Source organism: Diorhabda sublineata, chromosome 2 (assembly GCF_026230105.1).
Source record: "Diorhabda sublineata isolate icDioSubl1.1 chromosome 2, icDioSubl1.1, whole genome shotgun sequence".
Classification (NCBI taxonomy): Eukaryota; Metazoa; Arthropoda; class Insecta; order Coleoptera; family Chrysomelidae; genus Diorhabda; species Diorhabda sublineata.
Window position 1 is genome coordinate 13566311 of NC_079475.1, and position 24983 is coordinate 13591293.

The 24983-nt window shown below is 32.2% G+C and overlaps 1 protein-coding gene across 1 annotated transcript in view; it reads left to right on the forward strand.

Annotated features, from left to right (window-relative positions):
• The first annotated feature begins 4502 nt into the window (after positions 1–4502).
• The window catches only part of LOC130440605 (uncharacterized), a 53636-nt gene continuing 33155 nt past the window's right edge, over positions 4503–24983 (forward strand). Inside the window, exons 1-9 of the mRNA XM_056773866.1 lie at positions 4503–4847; positions 8495–8731; positions 12486–12613; positions 13883–14025; positions 15913–16079; positions 16314–16538; positions 18363–18505; positions 20620–20798; positions 21396–21453. Coding sequence (XP_056629844.1) covers positions 4733–4847; positions 8495–8731; positions 12486–12613; positions 13883–14025; positions 15913–16079; positions 16314–16538; positions 18363–18505; positions 20620–20798; positions 21396–21453 — 1395 coding nt within the window. The 5' untranslated portion in view covers positions 4503–4732. The remainder of the gene's footprint in view (positions 4848–8494; positions 8732–12485; positions 12614–13882; positions 14026–15912; positions 16080–16313; positions 16539–18362; positions 18506–20619; positions 20799–21395; positions 21454–24983) is intronic.

The following is a 24983-nucleotide window of genomic DNA, read 5'->3' on the forward strand; positions in this document are numbered from 1 at the left end:
TCTATCAGCTGATTGTCCTGAACGTTACCAGCGTGGACCGCACAATATTCAAGGATAAGGTATGTGTTTTACCGGAATGCTGCCCGATGGAATACTAGCGGAAGAAACAAAGTCCCTTTACAGAGAGGCACGTTCACATATAGCCTGGTAGAACTAAGGAAAGTTGAATGTAGAAAAAATATGAGTTATTTGCAAATGATATAGAAGCCTCGACAAAGGGAAGTTGAAATGACCGGCGGATAAATACATGGATTATCTGCCTCCAAAGTGTAGTGTATAACTACTATACGCAGATGCTCTCTAAGCATTGATTCTTCAGGAAATAACTTGACAGGCTCAAACATGAAGATTCCCAAATGGATTCAGTTTATGAGAAAGTTAACAAAAGTTCGAATTACATATTCTACAAATGCCGCCTCCACTGTAGAGTGGAGTGGACTCAGATGGTCACTGAATATTGACGTTCCGTCGTAATTCGTCTATGTTTCGTAACATAGTAGTTTCGTAATTGCATCTATGTAGAATGTCTGAAGTTTAGGGGCCAAATACTTTATTGTCCATTAACAATAGTTGCAGAGACGCTGCGATATCCACGGTATCCGGTGAGTGCATTAAAACTTCTTAAGCAAAACGACAGAAAAGTCGAATTAGAACATTGAAATGGGTGAAGCTGTGGTCATGAAAGTAATGATAACTATTTTTTTTTGACATTGCTGAAGCATTTTGTTCATTAGAACTATAAAGAGAAACAAACAAGGACCCAGGACAATGCACATGCTCACATTTCAGTTGTCCTCATTGCACAAATTAGACGACCGTGGACCGTATTTTCCTCATACTTCTTCCAGTGATTTTTGTTTGTTTGTTTACCAACCAAATAATGCAACTGCTTTATTTTCATAATTCGAGGAAGTTATAGTATACGTAAAAGTCTATTTTGCGAATGGTTGGAGTATCGCTGAAAAAATATATCAAGTTGAAAAATTTTGGAAAAAAATATAGTTTGTTTACTTATAGACCGTAATCTTCTCAAATACTATATTCTATTTAGGTTCTGAATTTAATAATATATAATTTTTTTCATCTTAAATTGTTTAATCTGCAAACAAAACAAAACTGTTTAAAGTCGTTTTCACATTTGAATTATTTTGTTCGGGAGGCTAAAAATTCAGAAAAATAAAGTACCAAGGTGTCGCTAGTGCTACCCAATTTAAAACGGATTAACTTGGTCATACTTTTTGCCAAATTAATGTTTTTTTGTAGACAAAATTGTTTTTGCTTGGTACGCTACTGTGATTCATCGACAAAATTTTTAATAAATTATTTCTGAATTTAAAATTATCTTTCGGTTTTCCCATTCTCAAAACATGCGATCGAAGGTTATTCCATATATAATGTACAAATCGATAATATTTATGTGGAATACAATAAAAAAATAAATTCGATAAAAATATAACGAACTTTACCGAATTATCGAACATTTATGAAATGAAAAAAAAAGGAGTATATGGTAGAAATTCACATTGTCTAGCCACAATTGTTAAATTGAAATATGAAATGGGAAATCCCTATTTATAATTGCTAATAATTGCGAATATATCTATTTCTAAACATACTTATTCCAATATTTCCCAATTTTGCATTCCAAATATAATCTTATCATGTAATCATCACTTCAATTGATTCAAATATCTGAATAGCCCAGTTATTTCTTTAAGAAACGAAAAATAGGTACTAGGTTATAAATCTGGAGAATATATAGGGTAATCTATATGTAGTTTGAACATATAGAGCGTAAAATAACAAATTGCCGCTTGAGAGAGAATGTTGGGGATCTTTTGCAAGCAGCGAATTTACTTTGCGCACGTTAAACACACATCATTTTTCCTACAGTCGCTTTTTTAATAATTTAACTAGTTTTTTATTTCACTTTATCTCTAATTGTGCATTGCGCTTTATGATTTACGATACTTCTCTGTTATATTATTTATTAAGATTGAATGTGAAAGCACTATGATTACGATTGTTTATTCAAAAGAAATTTCTTCTTCTAGTGAAGATTGAAAATTTGGTTAAACAACCGATGTAGATGGACACGGCGAACACAAAATAGAAATTTCTTGCAAACTGAAAATTCGGTTGAACAACTGATGTAGATGGACACGATGAATCCAAATTCTACTGAGCTATGTCAATTTTGCTACTAATTTACATATCCTCAAGCTTTTCCAGCCTACATGGCGTTTCATCTAGAACAAATCGCCGCCTGAATTATTTAGAAGAGTAGTTGATGTTGATTGAAGCAGTAACCAATGTATAAATTCAGGATTTGTTAAATATAAATACCTATGTATTATATATCCGTGGAAAAATTATCATAATATTGTAGGAAATTGATAAAGTTAATTAAAATTGTTAGTATATAGTATAGTAGTTATATTAGATATAGAAATAAGATCACGCATCGAGTAAGCAAGAAATATCTTTCTAAAAAAGAGATAATTGTTTACATCCCGAGCACTCGACCTTAAAATCCGGTACCGGATGGTGAAACACCTTTAAGGTACATTCACTAAGGCGCTTAGAAAGTTTCGAAATGTCGGTCTTTCGGAGGATGCTGAGAATTCACTGGACCCCTCATATCAGTAACGAAAAGTGCAAAGAATAGGCACAGGGAACTTATAGAATTAATAAAAACTCGAAAAACCTCGTATCTGGTATACATATATAGAAATGACAAATACAGACTTTTCCACCTTCTGATTGAAGGAAAAATCGAGTGAAAACGTGGTCCTGGCAAACGGCAGGCTTTATGGCTGAAGAATATTTTTGACTGGACTGGTTTAGACTCTCAGACGCTGATAAGAAGGGCCAGAGACAGAAATGACTTTGCTGGGGTTATCGCCAATCTTCGTTAGAAAAGGGCACCCAAAGAGGAGAAAGTATTTTTTCTCTACAGCCTAAAATGATAATCCTCATTATTTGTTAACTTTACAATTTCATTTGAATATAATAATTTGTCATTTTACACGGGGCTGTACAAAAGAAGTATTTTCCTATTCCTACTTAATTTTTAAAAAAGTTTTTCTTTACTAAAACTCGATGCCGTTAAAGTCGATATGTCACATTTATTAATCTCGACCTCTACCATTTTCGTGGTAAGTTCATAAGAAAATTGGAGTAGAGCTTTCGTGGTATTGTTCTCAAAACTGACGATATGATATTTAAACTCTTCATAACTGTCCAATTTTTTTAAGTTTAGCAAAAACCGAAACAAATGACAGACATATGGGTCAATATATGACTATACGGTGAGTGTATTGAAACTTTCCAACCAAGTTCAGTGTATTTTGCCCATTCTATTAACAATCTCAGGACACTTATTTGTGCTTTTCCCTGTATTCTAATCAATTTTCAACTATCTTTCAGTAACACCGTACATTTCATAGGAAAGAAAGACAGAATCAGCATCAACTTCGCTGAAAAATTTTCGCCACTCCATCTGAGGGGTACGTTTCACTATTATTATATCTATGACATTATAAAAAAATGTGTTTGTGCGACCTCGTAGCACTTTTGAAAACGTTTAAGTATCGATAAAAGGAAGTGGTCGATGTCTATTTATGGTACCTCAATCTAAGCATTTTTATCTTCGTGGATGAATATTGCACTTGACTCTATACAAACTGGACAGTCTCATCATATCCCATATACGTGTGATGGGATTTGAATCTGGTGATCCTTGGAGATTATAGTAAAAAATTCATATCAACATCTTGGAGAAATTCTCTAGAACTTTGTTAAATATTTGCACCTTAGTTGTCTTGATAAATGAGGATTCGTAGATGCCCGATAAGATGAAGCAGTGAAGTGGATTGTGGAACATCATCATCATAATGCCTGAGATGGGCTATCATAGAACCTAGCCCCTTAATTCATTACTTCTGTGCACGTCTTTCAAAACTCCTACTCTTCTCCAGTCAGCATGTGTAAAGAAACAGAATCGCGTTTCATTGCTGATTACTGTAGTTATACTAGGTTGACGACATTAATCTGTAGTTGAACAAAGCATTAATCGTAAAGGGATTAAAATATAATATATAGTGTAAGGGCTATCTTTCTTTCCAAACCATTGGTAAGTAATTCGACACGTAGAAGTAAAATGGCAGCACTGAATTTTTATGCAGGAATCAAAAAATAATGAAAAATGAATAGGCCACGTTTGAATTCAGTTACTAAAAGTTTTACGGTCGTAAATTATCGTGTAGAGTCTCCCTAGTGTCTAACTCCTCTTTCGATTGCGTGGGTGTATTGATTTTCAAAAACAAATCGTTAATGACATCTCGATACCTTGTTTTTTCCATTTTCAGCAAAAAATTCAAACAATTCATTTATACGATTGTCAATCAAAAATTATGCGATTAAATTGTTAAGATTCTAGAAGTATGACATTTCTTAGTATTCTAACAGCTTCTTCTCAGTTTGTTATAACACCTTAACGACATTGTTAATTTGAAAGTCTTGGAGCAATCTTATCCACGATCAAAATATATTTGAATTTGGCATATGATGAAAAATTCAGAGAGTGATATAATAATTTGATTCCAGTGTTTTATACATAATTCCTGGTGCTTCGTAGAAATATTTGTCGCCGCCCATGTTCAATACAGATAATATTCAACAAGAAAAACCCCAACAGTAGCAGTAAATAAGAAACTGTTGAGCATTTAACATGAAATATCTTTTATTTTATTTTACGTGTTTTGTGTTTGTGAATGCCCAGTACGAAGTTCCCGAGGCAATTGTTGAAGTATCTCGACCAAGGGGATTTAAAGTGTCTATTCCAGGTACGTTAACATTACTTTATGTCGAAATTAAACTGAGCTCGATTTCAATATTGATATAAGTGGTATCCGAAACATTCTTTATATATTTGCCGCCACTGCAATTCGCTCACAATCATATAAATTACATTTTCTATCAATAAAATATTATAATTTGAGAACTAAGGTCACGTGTAAGATCCTTGATTATTTTTTTGTTAAGAATGGTTAAAAAACATTATTTCAAGCAAAGAATATTTCATTGATGTACTACTTTCTCTCATATGATTAAACTTATACAACGAGTAACGTTCATACATATTTCTTTGACATTTTTTCTTGATTATCTGTGGATATTGCTTATTAACCCAGAAATTCCCTGAAGGAAATTGTTTTAAAATTATTAGCGAAAATGTACGAACTAAAGAAACGTTTAAAAAAATCTTTGATTTGAGTTTATGGGCACTTAAAGAAAATAAAGATAACATGATGTTATTTTTATTTAATTCTATGTACTGTAAGCACAATTCATGAAATTCACCAAAACATTTATCTTGTAGTAAAACTAGAAAACAACTTTTTAGAGATTTTTTTCTCTAAATTCTCATTCTCACACGGGGAGCATTTTCTTCTTGTCTATCGGCAAATTATCCAATGGGATTATTTTGAAATGGTTCAGATCTTAACAAAGGTGTCCTAACGAAACGAAGAGCTCTCGTTTCGTTGATGAGAACATAGCAAATAAACGTATATACGAGTATATATTGAAAAATTCTTAGCCTACTATAGAACCAAAAACAATTTCAATGTCAAAATATTCTATTACTCACTATATTCTCCTCTTAATTGAATACATTTATTACAGCGAACCTGCAACGTCTGCAGAGCTTTAAAAAAATTTTCTTCTTGCTCTGCAAATCAGACCTCCACAGCTTTTATTACCTCCTCGTTGGAAGAAAATTTACAACTTTTTGAATTTTTTTTTAATTGAGGAAAGAGATGATAGTCGGACGGAGCCAAATCTGGTGAATAAAGGTGAATTTTTTGCATTGCAACATGAGATTTGTGTGCAGGGTCGTTGTTCTGCAAAAACAAAACACCTTTGGTTAGCTTTCTGCGTCTTTTTTATTTAATTTTTTCCCGTAAAGTGGTCAGTACTGTTGAATAGTAATTTCCAGTTATTGTTCTATCCTTTTCCAAAAAATCAATCATTATTACTCCATGGCAATCAAGAAAAACTGAAGTAAGAACTTTTCCAGCAGAAACTTCTTAGGTCTTGGAGAACCATAGTGTCGCTATTCCATCGATTGTTGCTTTGTTTCTGGATCGTAGAAATGTACCCAAGTCTCATCCATAGTAACAATTCGGTTTAGAAGTCTACATCGTTTTCAAATCGAGCGTAGATCGATCGCGATGTTTCTACCCTTGCACGCTTTTGGTCAACATTCAAACATTTGCAGCAATTTTCTCATGTCCACATTGACGTGAACTTTATGATGAACGCTTTCGTATGAAATATACAGTGCTTCAGATATCCGTTTTAGCCCAATTCGACGGTCTGATAAAATCATGTCATGAACTGCATCGATATTTTCGGGGATTGTCACAGAAACTGGCCGCCTTCCCGATCGGTCATCTTCTTCAATGGAAAATTTACCTCTTTTGAAGCTTGCAGTCCAATTTTTCACGGTCGCATACGAAGGTCATTGATCACCAATGGTATTAAGCATATCTTCGTAAATCTGCTTAACTCTTAACCCTTTCAAATACAGGTACTTGATGATGGCCTTAAACTCCAATTTTTCTATTTTCACAATTTCTGTGGACATCTTTTTTTCTTTTAATTTATCGCGTAACTCTGGTTTACTTTTTTGACGTGAAAATTTACACTGACACTTCTAATAAGTTATTGTTCGTTGCTATGGTAACGCAATATTTTGTTTATGCTCGGAACTGGTCTAGGCTAACTAGATATAAATACATCCTCGTATTGCATCTTTTTTTAATTTGATTGTTATAACTTACTTTTACATTTAAATTATCAACAACTTTATAGGGTGGATGTTCAGAACCACTTCGTTCTTCATAAGTTAAGAAAAATGTAGCTGTAGCTTCTTCTTCGACATTAACGGACACTGTGAATGTGTTGGAGTCTCTAAAACTCACTGGTACATGAGCTGCGCTTTACCCGTTTTATTCAATATCTCTTTAGAAGATACTGTGAAATCTAAAATGGAAATTGTCTGCCCCTCATCCCTTTTTTTATTATTTTTGAATCAACTAATTTACATTTCACTGTTCTCTCTAACTGTTGCTCCGAAATTCATCAAAGTTCATACATCAACTTCATCGATGTAAAAAAGTTATTAAAATGTAATGAAGAATGTAAACCAAGGTATTATTTGTGAAAAATATCAGCAAATTTGAGCAAAACACATTCTCCAAGGCCTTAACTTTTTATAGTCATACCTTGGTTTTTCCTCTCTTCATAAATTAATTCATGCGCAGTCCTTGTTTTCGCTATCATGTTCAAATGCCTTCTGGAAGAATTTGAGAATCATCCATATCCAAAATTTCGGCTTTCTCTAGCAGTTCAGCAACTGAAAGTGGTGTCTAAAAAAATTAGAGCTATAGCTAACGCGTTTAGCTTTTCTTGACTGAATACATATCATATCTAGTTCCTCTCAACCAATAAACAGTGTACTGAATTCCAATTTTTATTAAATCAATTTTTTGTGTAAAGAATAAAATAAAAAAATTTCTGTCCCTTTAAATACGCCGCTCTAGGCTTTAACTTACTCAGCCTGTTTATAGCAGGTTATTGGAAAATTTAATAGAGGTTAGGAGAAGTTGAAGTAAGTTTATTATTTCGTTTATATTATGTGGAGGATATTTTTAATAAAAATTTATTCAGGGAATCAAAAGGGAATACTTTGAGGAAATAATAAATTATTGAGGGTTTTTAAATAAAGGACTTAGATTTAATGTATAAGATGCAAAGACTTCAGTTTCAAAAGGTTCTAACTGACTCTTTTCCAAAAATGTTTGTTTTTATACAATACACCACAGTTTATATTTCTCTATGTTTTTCACTGGCTTTTATTCCTCTATGTTAAATAATAACAGATCTAGAAAAGTGACAAAGTTCTATCTCAAGCGGGAAAAAGAATATTTTGATTTGATCTTCCACGCACAATCAAATAGGTATTTGTTCTATGCGAGAAAATCAAAATAAAAAACTGATACATTCTCTGTAGACCTCACTAATGAGTAAAATGCTCATAACTTCATTTCACATGTTATTATTTTTGCTTCAATTTGTTTGTTAGCACCCCGAATTTGCAAACATAGATCAGCATTGGTATCAGTACGGATTCGTAGCTTCTCGTTTTTGTACGTTTTGTTATCTATTTTTTCCACATCTTGTAATTGTACAGTTATTTCTTGCTGCTCGCTAATCAATGCAATATTTTGGACCATTTAGAAGGAGGTAATTTGAAAGTATCTTTGAGATATGTGATTATAGCAGCATTTTTTTTTATTTTAGATTTTCGTACGAAACTTGATTGACTACTGTAAAAACTGCTTGGAAATTTTTCTTTCTCGATATACCTATCAAATAAAACATTATGGAACTTGACGTGATTTTTCCAATAATAAATTGTTTCTAGATGAGCCGGGTGTCCGTTTATTCGCTTTCCATGGAAAAATTAATCAAGATTTCGACGGATTAGAAGCAGGAACGTTTGCGAGAGATATATTACAAGCAAAAAATGGCCAATGGTCTTTTGTTGATAGGGAAACTAAGCTCAAATCTGGTGATATTATATATTATTGGCTGTACGTGGATTTCTTCGATGGAATTAGAACACTTGGTTACAGAAGGTTTGGTGACTATCGTGTTCCAGGTAAAAATGATTATCCTTCAATCATCATTATAATATTAACGATATTTGTACGATTTAGCGAATTGGGGGCCATTTTTTTGCATTTCTAGAGATAATTTTTGTAATAATTTCATACATCACTTTATTTGGTTGATGATGATTTGATAGGAATATTCTGTAGGCAAAATAATATTATGAATATGTTCAAATGTTTAGAATTTTTGCAGTATCAGCTAGTTAGTTGAGGACAAGCTACTATGAATAATTTTAGGAGGAATTTGAAAATTTTAATTTATGAAAATATGATTATCAAATAGTAATTGGTTATATTCTCTTCACTATGGGTGAGGTTTGCATCAAAGAAAGTTATTATACTTATTTTTGACAATCGAACAAAATAATTGTTGTTATTGTAGGCTTCTAATTCAGGTTGTGTTGTATAGGGTATTTGAGAAATGTATATAATAAACGTTAACAATGTAAGTTTGAAAGAACTCTAGAGATATAAACGAAATAAAATAAAATAATGGCTTATCTACACAATTTTTGGATTTAAGCGATCCGTCGTCTTTACGTCTATGAAAAGAAATACGTCTTTTATAGAAACCGTGCGACTTTACGTTTTCTCAGAATATTATAAATTATCAGTGCTCACGTCTTCTGAGCAACTAACTAACCTTTAACTCTTTAAACAAAATAATACGTCTTATTTGGTAACCCTACGACGAAACCGGATTCACAGAACAATTAGATTGATTAGATGTGACCCTTCTTAATAGCTCAGTTAAGTTAAGGAAAAAAGAGACCCAAAAAGAAAAAGTGCGGGACAAAAGATATGTCTTAACATATAGTACTATACGCCCTGAGTATGCCCTTAATTTCCCCAAAGTTTCCCCATTTCACATCTTGGAAAATTTCGACCTTGAAATTGGAAAACCTACGTTTGTGTTTGACGCGTCACATCTCTAGAACCGTACATCCAAATTAAATGTTTTAAAGCTTTTTTCATTCCTTAGATTATGCTCTTTGAAAAGTGTCAATGACATTTTTCTCTTAGACCTACGGTTTTGGCGGAAAACTTGATTTTCCATCAAAAAACGTGATTTTTTAAACTTGAATTTTGATTCAACATTAAATATTTCGAAAACCAATTAAAAATAATAAAAATCACCCAGTATAAAACATTTAGCAAATTTATTAAGCTTTCCAAAAATATATAGGTTTACAACATTTGACGTACTGGAGGGGGTGTAGCGCTTGATCAAAGCGGGGCCGAGCGCGACCTTGGTCCATAGACAGGTACAGAACTCGGTTCCTTAGTATGTATTTTTCATAAGATTCTTAATAATTTATTTATTTATTGTTTATATATATATATATATATATATATATATATATATATATATATATACATTTTTTTTTCTTTTAGAATGTATACATATTTTTTTCATTTTAGGAGTGTCGATTTATTACTTAAAAACGCCATATACAAAAATTCAGTTTATTAAAATGCTTATTAAATAATACAAGAATGGTTAAAAAATGTTGCTTTATGCGCTTTTTTGATAAAAAATAAAAATCTTTCGATAAAAAATCTAACAATACTGAAATTCTCCATCGCTATCATCTGTACTATAATTAGCTTCACTAGCAATCGTGTTTTCACATAGCTCTCCGATGCATTCTCCACAAATCACAGTGCACCTTAGACCGTTTCGTCGACAGGAACACAGAGATCCACATCCTGAAACAGTACTAGTAAAACTACGATTACAATACTAGTTTATGCTATGGTTTGCATCATTTGTATTGGCACAGACCTGTTTTGCAATTACAGAAAATGGTTTTGGGAAAGTTTGTCTGAATCGGTTGATTTATACCAGTTTTGGGGAGATACAATCCATCTTCTTCCGATTTATACCATCCCCAGCTTTCTGGATTAGGAGATTTTCCATTGTTGGGTTTGCAAAAATGCTCTAAGGATAAGCATCCTACAAGCCGATTCTGTTGGTGGAAGACTAGCTATATAAAACTAAGTAGATGTTGTCATGCGAGCTATTTTTTTCTGTATAACTCATACCTAAAATTATAAATAATTTCAGAATTCAAAATAAATAACACACTTATGGGCAAAATAGAAAAGTATGTAATACTTTAATAACTCACCGCATATCGTTTAATGTAGTGGACTTTCCTCCATAGAGTGCCATTATAATTTTCGCACCTTCCTTGGTAACGTCTTCTTCGTTTCCCTCTTCGTATAAATGTTTTAATGAGTTTTCAAAAAAATTATGTTTTTCGAAGGTCTTATATGCAGATTTTTATCAAATTTTATAAAATGCGGATGTTGTGTGGCATCCAGTGAGAGCATGGAATCTCAAAATACAGGAAGTAACGCGCGCTCCCAAATCATTTGCTAATTTACAAACATTGGTGTACCGGTTTGCCGATCCACTCTTCCCTGGTCTCAATATCCACAAATCAGTGTCATATCTGCTGACGTAATGTAAGGATATGACCATTACATCAGTGTCTTCAGACACTCCTACAGATTTTTGACCAGTGAGAGCAGTTTTTACTAGTAATAAGTCGGCGTCACCGTCTGCTTGCTTACATACAACAACGTTTCTTCTCAAGTATATTTCCAAATGATAAATGAATTTTTCTTTATTTTTAGAATTAAGTAAAAATTCGGCTTGTCTAATATGCACCTCATCACTCAAAATTATGTCATTTGCCACAGACCTGGCCATTCCTCTGCGCCGTTGCGTCAGTGACTTGGTCGTAATATTTCCGTAGCCATCAAATATCACAACAACTTTTTCGCCGTAGTGTTTCTTCAGGTATTGTGAGTACTGCTGAAATAAGTCACTCTAGCTACATAGCGTTTTCTACACTAAACGATGGAGAAGTAAATCTCCGTCAATATAAAAATGGTAATGTGTTGAACTGGATGGCAATATTGAGACAGGACATAAAATTTTGTCAAAAACAGCCATAAGTTCGGATTTCGTAGTTTGTCTCAATTCTCGATGGAGGAAACAAGGAAAACTCGTATTAAAAACAAGATTTTACATCGTTTTGATCTATAACGGTAGCCATTAATCGGTTGAAAAGATGGAGTTTTCGTCGAGTATAGGCCCATGTTTCGCAACTGACTTTAAGCTATTTAGTATGTTGACGGTCTGATTTTGAATCATCTTAGGGATAATCTCGAAGAAATATTCTAAAGCAACTGTGGTGGTAACTGGCTTCCGCGGCAATTAAATCACTAATGTTCGCAATCCTTGTGGAGATTTCCAGAGACCTTTCATAGTTCGGCACTAAGCAACATTTTTTGACTGTTTCTTTAAATTCGATGGTAGAAACCAAGCTTGGTTTTCGAAATATTTAATGTTGAATCAAAATTCAAGTTTAATAAATCACGTTTTTTGGTGGAAAATCAAGTTTTCCGCCAAAACCGTAGGTCTAAGAGAAAAATGTCATTGACACATTTGACATTTTCTTTTAAAATACTTTATTCGGAAGTTTATGAACGTGAAGGTGTTCCCAGGAATGTGAAATATTTGGGTTATGTATATACAGCTTTCTCTCTGTTTTCTACCAATATTATGGTTCTAAATTGCTAAACCATAAAAATTATTATCATTTAATAATTAATTCAACAAGATGATGTGAGATTATCTCTTTTTCATAAGATGTTTATATCTTTTATGTGTTTTCCATTTTTGAAATTGTATTTTGTAACAATACTTTTGATATATTCAGTTTTAAGAGATTCCAGATATTGATGTCAGACTGAAACCTAATGAAGAATCTAAAGTTTTATTACATGAAAACTTTTCATCTATTACACTTAGACCAAATATATGGACAATCGAGCAACAATATGCAGATGCACCAGTAAGTATTCATTATGTGAAGTAAGTCACTATATTGTTAGCGCATTAGGAGAGAAATGTTTGAATCACTAGGTTTTTAGTTTCGAATCTGAAAGCTAATCACTGAAGATAATGTCAGCAATTATATAAACTACTCGGAATAGAATACTAAAAATTATAAAACCATATTGAAAACCATCCATTGAAATTAGAAGAAATATAAGATGATCCATTCCATTTCCTTTTTGCTTTAGTGTCCAATATTACCTTAACTGTTCTGTCCTCACTATGTGTCCAAACCATCTCAATTTACCTTCAGTCTCTGAAGACGATAACTTATCGAAACGTGCGTCATGCCAAGGAAACCGTTCGCCATAAAGACACATTCTGAAGAAAATTATCATAAATTGTAATTATTTATTGAAAATACTCTATGTTTCTATGATTTTTCATAAAATTATGAAAAAACCAGCTTTACAGCATTAGATGCAGTTGATGCTAATCTCACAACTAGCTTACGCAAAATGTCACAACAATTTAACGTATAAATGTCAAATATTCATAGGATTCTTTAGGAGCAACTTATTTATTCCTTTCACATCCAGAAAGTGCATGCCGTTTAAGTAGAGGATTATCCAACAAGACTGGCCTGCGCACGTTGATTTCTAGATAAACATCGAGTTGATAATACATTTTTTGGAAAAGTACTGTTTACTGATAAAGTTGATTTCACACGAGACGGTTTTATTAATTCCCATAATTGACATTTATGGACAGATGAAAATTCTTATGGTACAAAATAAACAAAGAATCAACATCGATTTTGTGTTAATGTGTGGACAGGAATACTGAATAATAACTTATTAGGTGCATATTTTATTGAAAATAGCCTGTTTGGTCAGCGATATTTAGCATTTCTCCCATCCATGTTACCTTATATTTCTCTAAACATTTGCATAGAACGTGGTTCATGTAAGATTGAGACTCTTCCTACTTCCTAAATGATGTGAAAAATCACAGGCCTTTAGATAGTAGTTTGGAATTATTTATTCCGTTAAACGTACTTCAAATCCTGGGGCACCCTGTATAAGGGTTGTATAAGGAACTATTCCATTACATCTTTAGAAATTGTAAATTCACCTGACCAAAAAATTTTTAGGAACCTTCCCTTTCTTAGTTAAATTGTTACTTATATAATTTTGTTACTATATAATTATGATTCGAATTAGTTTGTATATAAACAAATATGATAAATTTTTGCATGTATGGATGAAAATAAGTTTTATTTTAGGATTATGAGTTTGTGATATATGTTAATCGACCGGAAACTTTGCAAATCAACGATGGTAAATTAACAATCAAACCAGTTCTTTCCGAAGATATTTTTGGCGAAGGATTTGTGAGATCTTCAGATGGATACGATTTTGGAGATAAGTGAGTGTGACATCGGAGCGGAAGTATAAGTAAAAAAAATTCTAAAAGTGAAAATTTCGCATTTGCTGAAATGATACAGAGGAGACTCGGAAAGTATATGGTTCACAATGCCATCCTATTTATTTATAATAGCAACGTTGTCATAAATTCAATTTTCGTTGGTACTAAGGTAACATGTTAAGATATGATGAATTGGCGTTCCAATATCTTTCCAATAGTATACTTGATTCGAAAAGTCTGTGATGTTCTGGGTTACAAACATTGCACTTGGAAAAGACGTTTTTTTGACTGCTCGAACAATTTTTTGTGAAATCACATTCAGAAATTGAAGTGAGGAAAATAAATATTTGATGAAAAAGTTAGGAAAGTTAATTGTTGGTCATATTGAACAAAAAAAGTCAAATTCTAACGAAATAACAGCTAATGTTGAGTTAAATATAGAAAAGACCATTTTTGACCAAATTAAACATAAAACAAGAAATTTTTGGTCAAATTATTACCAAAAAAACTGTAAGAGCCAATTTGTGTTCATATTCAACTAGAAAAGTCAATAACTTTCAGTTTTTGAGCAAAATAGTAAAGAAAAACATCCATTGACCAAATTAAATTAAATAAACAGAGCGAATCGTATTTTTGACAAATTAAATCAAGAAGTTAATCTTTGACTATATTAATTTAGAAAAAAAAATTTTGATGTAGTCAACTATTATTGCCATATTTAACGCTATTCAACCCTTCAATGAAATTTCAAGTATAATTTTCTCGAAATTCACAATTATTCTCAATTCTTTAATGAGAAACACTGATTTCGAATTTATTTTCTTTCTTCAACAGTTTTGGCAATATTGAGTCGTTTCCATCGAGTAAAGGATAAAATATACCAAATTATTTCTAATTTCTTGAACCTTTTGATATATTAATCCATCTAAATGTTCCTGATTTTAGGTCTCTTAAAGAGAACTCGAAACGTCAAAATTTATCTTTTTTTTTTAAACGAAAATAAAAATTCAAATAAAAAAACTAATTTTTAAACAGAAGAGACCTAAAATCAAGAACATTTAGATGCATTATTTGTAATTAGATAATCGATACCTGTGTGGGAGAATACTTGGTTCAAACTTTTCGAGAAGTAAATTCAATAATTTATCCTTTCTCCAGAAAAGTTCTCGATTCTTTTCAAAGAAATTTTTACGTTAGAATATCATTTATTTAAATTGTAGTATCGTTTGATTCATATTTGTGACAAGTATGTCTATTTTAACAAAAAATAAGGGTCAATTTAAACTGTAAAATATACTAAATTTAAAAAAAAGTTTATGATCTCAACTATGTGTTACTCTATATTAAATATCATGAGGATTGTCACAAAAGTACCTGACCTAACAAAGAAAACACAAAAATTTTGGAAGAAAATGTTTTTATTTTTCAATGTAATCTCCTTTTTTCAAGTCTAAGAACAGAATATAATCCTAGGGGGGCTAAATCTGGCAAGTAGAGTGCATGAGATAGCAATTACAACTTTAATTCATTGATTTTGGCTACACCAATAACGGATGTATGAGCTGGTGGATTGTCTTGATGATACCACACTTTCTTCTTAGTCAAATGCGGCCGTTTTGGTTTCATTTCTTCTCTCAAACGTTGTAAAAGTTCGTATGATACTCGCCGTTGATAGTTTTTCCTTTTTCAAGGTAGTCAATGGAAATTATCACTCGTGAATTCCAAAAATACCGTCGCCTTAACCTACCGCCATCTTTAGGCCAGGCGAGGTACTTCTGAGATCATCTTCGTGTATTTGTAAAAATGAAATTTACTCCATTATAAAGACGAAATTCGTCTACTGCAAAAATATTTTTCATTTGTTATAAATAAGAATAAATCTTTTAGTTGTACATCAACGAAAGGATCACAATTGTGCAAGAGGAAATACAATGCTGGCTTTATTTTACCTCCAGTTTTATCTTCTCGAATCACTACAAAAAATAAACTTGTTTTTAAATATGGATTAGTTGAAATACGTGCTAAACTCCCCAGAGGTGATTGGATATATCCAGGTTGGTATTTGATCTAGAAAAGTTTTTCCAACTTTATATATAACACTTGTTAGTGTTCGAAAACTTCTATGATTCGTTCTAACCAGTGAACTGAACCATTAATTCAGGTTATTTTTATTATTAAAAGTTACTTCCTTATTATGGATGTGTAATTTCTTTCTAAAAATTCTCTTTTTCTTGTACTCGATCCCGTATATATTTTGTTCTACCGCATTTCATATTTCTTGATTTCAGAACTGTATTTGAATCCTGCTACAGAAAAGTATGGTCCAAATTATCAATCGGGTCAAATTAGAATAGCGTTTACTCCGGGAAACGCCGACATGAATACCGTACTTCACGGTGGTGTTATCCTGGGAAATACTTTAGCAGCTAGAGTACACGAAGACAAAACAAGTCAATTAGCTAACGGACATTGGTCCGATGAGTTTCATACATTCGGTGTAAAATGGACACCAAGTAAGAACAAACTATTCTAACCTAATCTAATCAAACCTAACTAAATGTGAAAGTGCAATTTCTTAAAGGAATATTGCTTAGAGTTTGAAAATATTAATGGTCATAATTCGTGAAGCCAAAATTTTGATACAAATCCGATGTTTTCATATACGGCAATACGAACATAGGATAATATGAAATCAGAAGTTTATTATATTTCTATAATGCTAGTTTTGTTCTGAAAATTAGGATAAAAGAGAGGAAAATCTCCAATATATATGTGCTATATCAATAAAATGTCTTTTATAATCTTTTCTATTCTAATTTTTCAGGGGTTTCAGGGAACAATTTTCTAAAACATTCTTAGCTTCGATAAAATCTGAATCTTTCATCAATTGTCATATTTGAGGACCATCAATGATTCCATTTTTTTCAAATTTCGTTACGGAATTTTTCTACAAATGTATTTAAAACAATCTTTTCTTTTGTTCAACACTTTGACAAATTGCCTTGTTATTCCTAACTTGATATGTAATGGTTTTGTTAGTGCTTACTAAGGGTTTAATTATTTTATTTACTTTACCGACAGTTAAAGAATTTCTTACTAATTAAAGTTTCGAAAATCAAGTATCTATATATCTATAAAAATAAATTACTGTTCGTTAGTATCCGATTTGGCTAATTTTGGTCTTGAATTATTTGCTTATTCAGCGAGTTGTCCCAGTTCAATAACCATAATTAGCTGGGTGAACGAGCAATATCGGCGGCGAAAAATAAAGATGTCGAGAATCTCAATGCGACCATTCAGAATGTTCTTCCGGGACAGTTGGTTTCCTTCAAATCAGTCGACACCGTTATGAATAAGGATGACGTAGTCAACTATTCCACGGAGTTTTTAAATTCACTGGAATTGCCTGGATTACCACCTCACCACAGTTGTCATCATGCTGCGTAACCTTAATCAACCTCGACTATGCAGTGGAACAAGACCGGCTGTGAAAAAGATGATGAATTGAGGCAAAAATAATGAATAAAAAATACAGAGGAGAGGATGTCTTGATCCCGCGTACACCGATGATTTCAACGGATTTACCATTCGATTTTAAACGTTTACAATTTCCGGTACGTCTGGCCTTTGCGATGACCATAAATAAATCGCGAGGCCAGTCGTTGGAGGTTAGCAGAATCAATATGTTTCCCTGCGCGGGACAATTATAAGTCGCGTGGGAAAACCGTCATCTTTGTTTGTTTACGTACTACAAAACAAAACAAAAAATATATTTTATTTAAAAGATTTAAATTGATTCACAGACTGTATTATAACTGTGAGTGTATGTCAATATCAAGTTGAAACCTTATAAATAACCAGTATTTCAGGAAATACCCGGTTTTGTGTAATTAATCGAAAATAATAATAAAACTTCATTCACATCGAGCATTGTTTTTTATTTGTTTTAATAAAAAAAAAACGATTTCTTTTGTTAATTTTTAAGTTTATTTCGTACAAAAGTAGTACGAAGTTTGCTAGATCAGCTAATAAATGATAATTGAAACGTTGGTATATTTCATTGGTACTCAGTTCACTTAAAAATGTAATAAGTTTATCAGAATTTTTTTCAAATAACTTCTCAGATTTATTGATGAGATTAAAAATATTGATCCCTCATCGTAAATCCTATTGTCTACATCTACAGCTTCGCTTTCATAATTTCGTGTAAGGTACTATTTTAAAGACAAATAATTTGGCGCTCCTTGAAATTTGCCCCACTAGGCTACTGCCTACTCAGCCTGTTGGTAAATTCATCACAACTAATGAATTATTGTACCCAAATTATTATATTTTAGGTGAAATAACGTTTAGTGTGGACGGAAGAAATTATGGAACGGTGTATCCACCACCCAACGGTTTTGCTTCATTGACACAACTACTAAAACTACCACCTCAAAAATGGAATGAAGGATCGAAATTTGCTCCATTTGATCAGGAGGTAAAAATTTCTTATCGTCATTGATGTTGTTCTATAAACTTAGGAGTATCGTATTATGGACATAAATCGATTTTCCTATTTGATTTCTCAATTATGCGATGTTTTTTCAGAGGATAATATTAAAAAGTCGTTTTCATGTTACAAAAGTTTGTACATAACAAAACAAGGGGTAATATATTTTTGACAGGGACGCCTTTCTATCTAACATGTGGCTTTATATTCAAGAGCCGAAACCACATTTTTAATTGGAATAGGACTTCATCAAACTACATTAGTACGATGTATGTACAATGTACATGAAAACAAAAAAAATATTCATAATATTTATTAAAGTAGGTATAAACAGTATGTGCACGTATGAAAAGAATAATGTCATTTAAATCAACTCCATCTTTAACAGTTTCTGCATTGTTATTATCGGGAAGACTTTCCCAAAATATCAATTGACATTTTTGTTTCTCAATGATTGAAACTTCTCTCAACCATCATTCCATCAGGTCCTCTTCCATTTTTAAGTTTTGTTATGCCGACTTTATGACACATAGCCTTCAAGAAATTAACTATAAATTTTCTCTCCATTTTATTGAGGGTATTGGATTCAGCTTTGTCTTGTTATATTGAGATGATTCATATTTCTAAAAGTTCAAATTGTGATTGGAATTTCTACTACTTTGTTAGGTTTAACTTTCGATTTATATCAACAAAGTCCTTGCCTCTTAGTTTGAGTGATAACTTTACACTGTTGTGACATGAGTCAGCAGCTATTCAAGGTTAGGTTGATATCAATATATAAATAAAAAATATGTATAAAGTTGAACTTTTTTTGCCCGGAACCAGTCTCCAATCATATAATCACATCATCTAGACCTATAATTTTCTTTAAAAAAGCAAAAAAGGTACTTAAGATGTCCTTGTTCTATTCAGCGACTGCCTCATATCACTCCACAGCTACTGGAGATATTTTTGAACTTCCATTAGACACGAAGCTATCATTAAATGCTGTTATAGGTGGTGAACAATATCGGTTCTTAGAAGCATAATCACCTGTGAAAAAATACCTTCTGAGAATCATCCCTATAGATCCCTATAAATAAAAGAACTTATGATAAGCTTACTCATTTGATGGTACGTATTCAAATTAGCCTACCGAAACTGCAGTCGAAGAAGAAGGTTCAAGTGAAAGTCGTTAGCCTTAAAGCCATTAAAGAGCCTTCGATGTTATGTTAAATGGTGAATGGTGAATATAGGGCCCATCTGTAATATTGTTAAAAAAATTAAGAGACATACTCGTAGAAACTTCTTCAAAAATTAATGTTTGGTTAAGTATAATAGGCATTATGCTTTGTAGAAGGCAATTGTGAAAGCTTCGTTTGCCCTACAGTCTCCTCCAAAGTTATGAAAAATTTAGTAGATACCTCTGAAAGTATTGATTTTGGAGAAAAATTGTCAAACTAAAAATGAAGCTCATAAAAAGCTCCATAGAAACGGTTATCTACATTTTTTTTGAGTAAGCGAGTTTTCGTCATCCTCCCTCCTATAATTTGACTCCTGCCAAGATATTTGGGATCATAACAGCTACAAGAAGAGATTTAGTTAAAAAATGTATTCAATCTTTTCTGATAAACCTATTCTTTTGACTGTTATGACTCACAATATTTTGATAAGAGTCAAATTGCTCCCCACAAATCTCTCCAGGTGTGTAAGCGAGTATTAGTCATCCTCCCTCCTATAATTTGACTCCTTCCGAGTTATTTGGGAACATAACAGTTACAAGAATAGGTTAAGGTTAAAAATATATTCACCCTTTTTGGTAGAGGTTTTCATAAGCTTTATTTTCTGTTTGAATTCCTTTTATCTAGAGGAGACATATGGTGAAGCTGTTATAAATTTGAGGGGCTGAGGAACAAACGAATACTTTGAAGGATTATCTTTGATCGATTAACTTTCGCAAAAATTCAGCAAAATCTGAAACAATTTCTGAGTCATAAGAATGTATCTCAGTCACTCAAAAAACTGCTTGTTATTTTTAAACCTGGCACTCTCAGTACATCATATGCTTATAATAAAACATGAGTTTCCTTTAAATTCTAAAATGAAAATTCTCTAATTTTTAGATGTACTTGACATTGGGTGTAGGTGTTGCTGGGTATAATTTTGAAGACAGATCTTCGAAGCCATGGAAAAATGGAGAGAGATACAGTTTTAGTAATTTTTACTGCAAAGTGAATGATTGGAAGCCTACATGGACAGAAAATAGTAAATTAGAAATTGATTACGTCAAAATTATATCATTGTAGCTATTTTTCAGGAATAATTGAAACCAAAATGTTTTTTAAGACTTTTTCATGAAACAAATAGATTTTGGGATAATTTTTGTTTGTATTTTTGGAAAAAATATTTAAGTAGTTGAAGACAGAGCAAGGGAAAAACCAAAAAAAGTTGAGAGACTAGCGATCAGCGAAAAAGAAAGTGATAGGAAAAACTTAATTGCATAACATTTATATGCACAATGAGAGACTCTAATAGACTAATCCTCCATATTAAATGGATTGCTAAACCTCCCCTTAGGAAGTAACTAAAATTCCCATGGCAATGTACAGTCATCTACATATTGTTTCTTTATAAGCAAAGAATATTCGAGGCTTAAAAAATCAATTAGTTGTTTACAGGCGCGGTTGCAGCTTCTGATCTGAACTTTCTATAAGCGACTGCTTAGATATCTTCGATGCTTCCCTAAAATTTTTCCTGAAAGTAATATAGTTATGAGGGGAGTCATGATCCCCGTGACCTCCCTTAAAACCGCGTGTGGTTGTCTATAGTCTTTAAAATCTTAAGGTGAATATCACTGTTTCTTCATTTGGTATTTAAACCAAAATGGTTTGTTTTGTAGTGGATTGGAATGGAAAAACAGAACCAAATTTCCTCGAACATTTTCGGGACAATTGAGTGTAATTCTCATGAATAATGTTAACTTGAATAGGAAGTTCTCAACAACTTTTCAGCTCGATTTTGAATTTTTGCTCATATTTCAACTTCAATTACTTCGATTGTTGCTTATTTTCAGGGTCATATTCGAAGCAAAAACAATCAAGATTAACTAAATAATATTCCAATTGCTGAAACTCTTCTGAAGTAGTAATTATTTCACGTACTTTTCTCTAACTGAACACTGTTTTCCAAATCATGAACTATAATTTAAATAATCATTTTTTTTTTGAATAAACTACACGTGTTAAATTGATACAATTATTATTAAATACTTTTTTGATCAAATGTTTTTGAAACAAAATGTAGTATTTACTTAGGTCTGGGGACGTCCATAAATGTCGTGATGGCTGTGAGAGATGGGGGTTTGCATACAAACATTCTGGTCAATCACATGAGAGAAGGGGGGGATTACCAAACTAATCTCGTGATATTTCATATTATTATATTTTCAATATTTTTATTCAAATAGGAGAATTTCAGAGCATTGCGGGATCAGATCTCTGTTCACTAAAAAATAAATACTGAAAACATGTAAGTACTGTGGAATTTACTTTTGTTCTAAAAAATCGGTTAAGGTACATCAGCGCATTGACATTGTGAAAAAATCAACACAAAGTAAGACTCCAACTATTGACAAAGAAAATGACGATATAGAATGTGACCTTGAAAAAACATTCGAAACTACGAGTGCAGATGAATGCGTTGCACCATTAGTTACCATTGAAAATAACATGCAATCTACATGGGTTGAAGATGATCAATAAGAAATTAAAATAAATTAAATATTTATTTACTTAGTATGTAATAATAAAGAACTTCATTCTAAAAAATTCATTATTCTTTATCATTACCTTTAAGAAAATGTTTTGAGGCTTAATTATGTGTTATTCTCTAATAATTAAAAAGATGAAATATCACGTGCTACTTAGGGGGGGAGGAGGGTGACACAAAACCGTGAGGGGGTAGGGGGTTCAGAAGCCATCACGAGATTTATTGTCGGCCCCTTTATTAGGTAATTTCAAGACAATACACTTCTATAAAATCATATCATTGATAAGTCTCAAGTTTAACAATATGATTCTGAATAAAAAAAGAGGCTAAGGGGTTGATTGAACGGGATTCTTCGACTCTCCTGCAAGTTTTGTTAAAAAAAATTGAAAGAGCATTATTTTTTTGGGATGTAATCACCTACGCTTTGGCACGAATGAATTCAATAAATAAGTTACCCAGGAAAGAATTTTTTGAAACCTATTTATACCAACTGTAATCGCAGTGTAGTTACGAATCAATTATTTCATAAAAAATCATTGAATAAAAGCAGAAGGGCATAATTCAGCGTCCTTATCAATATCCTTGAAATGAGAGTTACATATTGCAGCCTTATCTAAAAAATTAAGTTTCTCCTGCTGATATCAGTTTCTAAAGAACTGAACTTATCCACCTCCTTAACAGTTCATTATGCCCTAATTGAGTCACATCTTTGATATGCCCTTCCCTTATGGGGTGCGACTCAATTTGAGCGAATCATCACTACAATACTACAAAAGAGAGCGGTTAGATATTTTCCGGACTAAACAGCAGGAACTTTTTTCTCTTCCTTCCTTATTCATCTTTGAATCCGTTTGCCTAATTCGTAAGCGCTCATCTCCAATTTCGTTGCACTTAGGAACGCGGAGCATGACCTTTATCTACCTACTCCATGTTCAGAATTAGTTAAGTGCTCAATATTTTACAATCCAAAAAAAGTGCACAATCACTTACCAATCATCTTTTCCCGCATTCCGCAATTATTAAAGGGCATATTTACTGGAAAGTGCCTTATACTTTGTAAACGACTTCTATTCTAATTATTACCTATTACTATTACCTATAATTTGTTATTCATCGTGGGCTTCTTCTGTATATTTTGTTGTATTATATCTTTACTTAGTTATTTTTATATTTGTTTTTTAGTTTTTACAAGCTTTTATTTTGGTTTTAAATAATTAATTAATTTTAAACAATTAATTTATGTATCGATTTGATATCATCAATTAATAAATTGCACAACTTTTTACGTCGACATAGTAGCAATATATGCAATGAAATATTTTCTATCTAGCACCTCATTTACTAACCTGTTAATTTTTTTAGAATTATAACTTTCATTTGTCCTCTAGAATGCCATCACTTTGAATAATTACCAACGTCTACTCAATTTTTAACCAGCGCACTCGATTTTTTGTTAGAAAACTGACTTTATTTGAAAATAATTTTAGTTTCTCTCATATATGTCTAAAATACTAGTTCTGTAGTAGTTTCCTTCGATGGTTTTCATTCTACACCATGCAACGTGCTCTAACACCAACAAGTGCGATCGTGCGATATTTTGAAAACGTCACAAAATAAACGATGAAAAACGTCTAAATGAGATTTTATTCAAATACTTTGATCTCTTCTATTATGAAAGTAGGAGAGTTATGAAAAATATTTGGTATACGATTTTCATGTTACAAGTAAATACTTTTCGCAAATTCTTGGATTCACAAAATAGAACTACTCTTACCACATAGGTAGCAGCGGACATATCACTGGCTTTGAGCCAGGGGTCCAAAACGTCAAGTTAACTGTGCATCAAACATTTTACAAGGAAATTGTACATTAGAATAGACGAAGTGATGAAAAAAGTTTCGAAACTCAACCTAAAGATATCAGCGCTTATCAATTTAACTATATATTCGCTTATGAGTTGAAAGATTTTCTTTCAAATTTCAACTATTTTGAAGTTTTAGTTTGACAATTTTTTTGAAAATAGACAGTATCGAGCTGTCATTAGAAATTTGTATTTGAAAGTCAAATACGCCTGGCAAATGAAAGAGGAGCAGCTAGACACTGTACAGAGACTCTGCACAATCGTTTACGAACATAAAATTTCGGGCGGTTGAATTCAAACGTGGCCAAAAACTACGACAATCAGTGATGTCATCGAAACAATTCACCAGTTGGTACTAGAAGACTGTCGGATTGAGGTTAGAGAGATAAAAGAGGCTCTCGGAATCATTCGAGCACTGACTACCGCGTTTGCTTATTAACTAACAAAAGTTCCGAGGAAGACCTAGACGATTTCATCGACTGGAAAACTGATGGCTATCGTTTTTTGTGATAAGACATGAGATTGTGTTCATCAACTGTATTTAAAATGGTAAAACAATGACGGGAGATTATTAGACATCATTGCTTGATAATATGAAATTCGTATGATCTCAAGTTTCTTTATAGCAAGCGGTTTATCTACATTGTTTCTTTTGAATAAATTCTAGTAAGGTCTATTTATTTATTTACTTTGTTTCTTTATGCTCTAGAAGTTTGGAGAATTCTTTTGGGATATTTTTTAGCTATATATAAGGAGTTTTGTATTGCAGTGAAGTTCAATAATAAATAGTCGTAGTGAACAGAACGAATTAGCAAAATAATCGAAGAATTAAATAAACTATTTAAGTTAGTTGAGTGA